We start from the raw sequence: 5,417 nt of genomic DNA, 5'->3' as shown, positions 1-5,417 counted from the left end.
GGATGGTGTCAGGGGGGACGTGGAGGAGCAGGCAAAGCTGGGCTGTGCCTCCCAGCTGGCCTTTCCTTCGTGCCTTTCTGTGTTAGTTTGTTAAAAGGCCCCATTCCCGTTCCAAAGGAGCCCCGGGCTGGATTTAGCTGGATAAAGCTGGGTTTTTTTTCCCTCTACCTATATTGAATTTATAGCTGCGAATATGTGAATATTTTGGAAAATATAAACCAGTGCAGAAATATAAATATATAAATAGAAAGGTATAAATATAAGCCCAATATTAAATATAACAATATAGAAAATACATGTATATATATGAATATAAGACATATATGCGTATGTATATATATGTATATATATGAATATATGACAGACTGCCCAGCAGCCCCAGCTCCATCTGCAGAGCCCTCATTCCGGCCTTTTTTTCTCTTTTAATCACATTTATTTGCCCACGAGAAGTGGTGCAGCCCGTCACCATTAAACAATTTGACCAAGGCCATGAGAGGGGGCAGTGGCAGAGCAGGATCATGGAATCCTGGAATGGTTTGGGTTGGAAGGGACTGTAAAATCATCCAGTTCCACCCCCTGCCATGGGCAGGGACACTTTCCACTGTTCCAGGTTGCTCCAAGCCCCATCCAATCTGGCCTTGGACACTTCCAGGGATCCAGGGGCAGCCACAGCTTCTCTGGGAATACCATCCCAGTTCCTCACCACCCTCACAGGGAGGAATTCCTTCCCAATAACCAACCTAATTTCCCATCTTTCAGTGGGAAGCCATTCCCCCTTGTCCTGTCCCTCCAGGCCCTTCTCCAAAGTCCCTCTCCAGTTCCCTTGGAGCCCTTTTAGGCACTGGAAGGTTACTCTGAGGCCTCCACACAACCTTCTCTTTCCCAGGATCATCCCCAAATTTACATTCCCTGAACCACAAGCCAGGGTAGTTCCCTCTTTTTCCTGGATCTTTCCCCTCTTTTTTCTGGATCTAATTTTTTCCTGACTGTTAGAAACAAAGCCAGAAAACAAAAGGACACCCCTTCCCAAACCCAGCAAACCCCGTGGGATCCTCCCAGCCCGCTCTGCCCAGTGCCACCAGTCCACCCTGGGAGCACCACCAGCCTGTGCTGCACCTTCCCATTGTTCCCTCAGGGCTTCAAACCAGAAAGGCAAGTTGGAGAGGAGAAGAGAAAAAAACCAATGTAGTCCAGGAAATAATCCAAAAGCACTTTAATTACACACACACTGGGCACTGCCTCTCCCTGTCCCACTGATCCAGCGAGCTCGGGAATGGTAAATTAGGTCAGATTATGTGAGCACTGAAATAAAACCCAGAGGCCAAATTCCTGGAGTCCACACCTTCACCTCGGAGGTTGCATAAGTGCCAAGGGGGCTGGAGCTGTTTGGGTGGCTCTGGGGGAGCTGCAGTGCAGTTTTGGGGATGGAATAACCCCCCCTGGAGCCCCAGCAGGGCTCAGTTCTCTCTAATTTTCTTTGCTGGTGGCCCTCCCTGGCATCAGCCCCGTGCCCTGTGCTGCTGTCATGTGCAGACCTGGCTGTGAAACCAATTCCTTGGTGATCCATGGCAAAAAGGAGACAGCAGTGTGTTTTAAAGTTGGGGATGATCCTGTTTTAAAGTTGGGGATGATCCTGTTATAAAGCTGGGGATGATCCTGCTCTGCCACCTCCTCCTCAAAACAGTCAAGTTGGTTTATCCTGATGGGCTTCCCCACTTTTAACCCCCCACATTAATCCCTGCTCTGATTAATGTTGCCTTGATTTTCCAGCCCCAGCCTCCCCAGCAGCACCTTCAAACCCGGGGGTGCCCTGTGCTGGTGCTCCCATAAGTGGGTCACTCCACCTCGAAGACAAAACAAGTTTGTTTGCTTATTTTCCTGGTGTTTGCTGAGCTGGAGATAAAGAAAATAACTGGAACAGATGATGTTTCCGAGCAGATGATGTTTCCCCGTGGCTCTCCATCCCCAGGAGCATCACAAATTGCAGCCAGGTGGGCAGGAAAACCCAGGCTGGTGCCAAAGGACCCTTTTCCAGGGCATCTCCTGAGGCTGATGCTGCCTTGGAGCTCAGGATGGTTCTGGGAGTGAGGTCCAGACTCGCTGTTTAAATTGTATTTTGAGGCCTTGAGCGTCTCTAAGGAAGGATGGAGTTGGGATATGCTGGGAAGAGGGATGTGGGATGGGGAATTGTGCCCTGGGATGTGCAGCTCCCACATGAAAACTGCTTTTTTTTTCTCCAGCAAAAGGATCTGGCACCAAAGCTGGCAAAAAAAAAAAAAGAAATAATGGCCGTGGGGGTATAAAGTTCAGGCTGGTTGTTCTGCAAATAAGATTAAAAACATATTAACCACATCCATTTGCTCTGATCCCTCTCCTAAAGGCTTTCTACAAGGCCATGAACCGGTGCCTTTTCCTTTCCACAATTAAAAATCGTGGAATCCCAGAGTGGTTTGGGTTGGAAGGGAGCTTAAAGACCATCTCATTCCACCCCCTGCCATGGGTAGGGACACCTTCCACTAGCCCAGGTTGCCCCAACCTGGCCTTGGATACCTCCAGGGATCCAGGGGCAGCCACAGCTCCTCTGGGCATCCTGTGCCAGGGCCTCTCCACCCTCCAGGGGAAGGAAAAACCCCATTATCTGGTGCTGAATCTGTCAATTAAACTAAAATGTCTCCCAATTTGCACCGAGACAGGCGGTGGCACCTCATGGAAAGGACAGAACCCTCCCTCCAGCAGGGTGCTGCTCAGCTGTCATAGAAGTTCGTAGGTTTGAAAAGTGGAGGGAAAAAAATTCAGATGTGTCCCAGTGGGTGGTGGAGATAAAGCCCAGGTCCTGTGCCCACCTCCCAGCTGGACCCTCCTGCCTTATCTGGGTGGGTCCAGCAGCTCCTGCCCCTGAAGGAGCACGATAAGCCAGCCCCTGTAATCAGCTGGGGGTGCCAGGCAGATGCTCCAGGGGGCTGTGGGCACCTGCTGTGGGCAGGGACTGGGGAAAGCAGGAGCCTTCCACTGCTTTCTTCACTTCTTCTGCTGCATCTGGGCTGGTTTGGGGCCGTGATCCCTCCGTGGGGCTGATTCATCTCTTCCTTTGGCTGCCCACGGTGATGCAACGTGGCTGCAGATTGCAGGGGGTGTTTGCCACAGGCTGGGGGGTGTGTAAATCATGGAATCATGCAGTGGGTTGGGTTGGGAGGGGGTGTGTAAATCGTGGAATCATGCAGTGGGTTGGGTTGGGAAGGATCTGAAAGGTCATCCAGTCCCACCCCCACGGGCAGGGACATCTTCCACTGTCCCCACTGGCCCTGGACACTTCCAGAGATCCAGGAGCAGCCACAGCTTCTCTGGGAATTCCTTCCCAGCCCCTCCTCACCCTCCCAGGGAGGAATTTCTTCCCCAAATCCAACCTAAATTTCCCCTTTTTCAGTGGGAACCGATTCCCCTTGTCCTGTCACTCCAATTCCTGAGGAAGAGCCCCCTCTGCATTCCTTTCAGATCCTTCCTTCCCTTTGGATCCGGAAGGTGCTGTGAGGTCTCCACACAAACTTCTCTTCTCCAGGATCATCCCCATCTCTCCCACCCCCTGGGACACCTCCCTCTCTCCCAGGTTTCTCCAAGCCCTGTCCAGCCTGGCCTTGGACACTTCCAGGCTGAGCTTGTTGCAGCCCAAACGCTCTTTTAGCAGCACAAAGATATTTTCCCTTCGTTGTTTCCCTGCTCCAACGGAGTTTGGAGCTCGTGGAGATTTCCAAGGCACCTGCTGAGCCCAGGGATCTCCAGGATGGGATTCACCAAGCAGGGGCTGTGCCCTTGGGAAGGGAACAGCGAGGGAATCACTGCACAGGACCTTTTCCAAGGAAGGTTTTGCAGATGAATTTGAGTTCACTCTGTCCATGACTCTCCTTTGCCGGGCTGGGGTGGAAAAGAACCATCCCAGACACACAAAGCTGCCCCTTTTCCTGAAAACATGGAACACAACGAGCCCAGAACCCAGAACAGCCTCTCTGCCTCACTTTCCTTGCACAAACAATGAATAATTTCATCCCTTCTCGGTGACCACGGGGAAAATCCTCAGCCTGTGCTTTTTCTTGGGCATCTGTGGCTGGAGGAGCTGCCCCGGGAGCAGGAGCAGAAAGGATTCCTCATGTCACTGCTGCAGGGTTAAAATATAACCTGTTCCTACCTGGGAGCAGCACCTATTCCACACTGATTCATGTCATTATCAGGGAGCAGGACCCGAGGCTGCAGGGAAAGGGCTCGTTAGGGTAAGTGACACTTTAATTCCCCCTCCCTGCCCTGCCAAAGGCACGGGGAGGAGATTAAAGGGCCTTTGATTCTTGTTTATGGAGGAGAAAACCCAGATAAAACCCTGTGGAGCAATAGTGGAAAATGTTCCCCTGCCAGTTTTATTTCGGGCATTTCCCTGAGTCACAGAAGGGGAAGTTTCTGGTGGCCACGTTTGGCTCGTGTGTGGCAGACCCAGGGCGAGCTCTCTGCTTGGGATTCCAGGGGGGTTTGCAGCTTTAAAATGTCCCTTGGGCTGGAAAACACAGTGTCAGATGTGTCAGCAGCACGGATTTAGTCTCCTCAGGAGGAAACAAAGGTGTGATAATCCCGTGGCTTCTACCAGGGGGAAAGGAAGGGGAGGTTTAGCAATTCCTGGGTTAGATTTGGTGTTGGTGAAGGGTTCTGGAGTCTCTGCTTTCTCCAGGTGGGTGACTCCTGATCTCAGGGATGGTGGGATGGCCAGGTCTCAGCTCCAGCTCTCCCACCTCCTGCCCAAACCCCGCTTTGGGTGCAGAAAGCACTGCCAGGTCCCCAAAATCAATCAGGCGTGGCCATGTCATTGTTGTTGTCATTGTTGTTCCCTCCAGCTGCTCCACGTTCCCGCTGGGAACAGAGGCTTCCCAGCACAACCACGGGAATGAGGGAGCAGGACAGCACGTGCTGGCCCCAGCACCTCTCCAGGGCCCTCCCGGGAGGTGAGGGCAGGAGCAGACCTGGAGTTTCTCGCCTCATTTCACGGGGGGAAAACCAACCCCTTTGTTGTCCTGCTTTTTTTCTGGGCTCTGAGGGTGGTTTTCTTCCTCCCCGAGGCTCACTCAGCAATAAATTGCTTCGTATTATCGTGGAAATGGTTAACCTTGATTTCAGCTCACGCCACAAACACCTCCTTCCCTGCAAGGTCGAATTCCAAATAATCCTTTGAGGAGGAATGAAATAAAGTCAGGGCTGTTCCCGGCGCCCTGGGCCACGAAGACTTTGCCTCCTGCTCTCTGAGAGGGTCAAATTGAACTGCTTTGGGCTGATTGCACATTGGAACAGAGAAATAATAATATAAAGGATATAAATAATAAATTAGAAATACGTAATATAAAATAATTAAAATACTAAAACAATAAAACATTGATATGTAAAAT

The 5,417-nt window shown here is 51.3% G+C and overlaps 1 protein-coding gene across 1 annotated transcript in view; it reads right to left on the bottom strand.

The window, feature by feature from the left end:
• ENTPD4 (ectonucleoside triphosphate diphosphohydrolase 4) overlaps nt 1-403 on the bottom strand; it is a 10,646-nt gene extending 10,243 nt beyond the window's left edge. The window contains exon 1 of the mRNA XM_029964572.1: nt 367-403. Within this exon, the coding sequence (XP_029820432.1) occupies nt 367-403 (37 nt within the window). The remainder of the gene's footprint in view (nt 1-366) is intronic.
• Nucleotides 404-5,417: the final 5,014 nt, after the last annotated feature.

Source organism: Manacus vitellinus, unplaced genomic scaffold (genome assembly GCF_001715985.3).
Source record: "Manacus vitellinus isolate BGI_N305 unplaced genomic scaffold, ASM171598v3 scaffold_74_pilon, whole genome shotgun sequence".
Taxonomy (NCBI): Eukaryota; Metazoa; Chordata; class Aves; order Passeriformes; family Pipridae; genus Manacus; species Manacus vitellinus.
The sequence above is the reverse complement of the archived record's forward strand: the minus strand, read 5'-3'. Positions and strand labels throughout refer to the sequence as shown.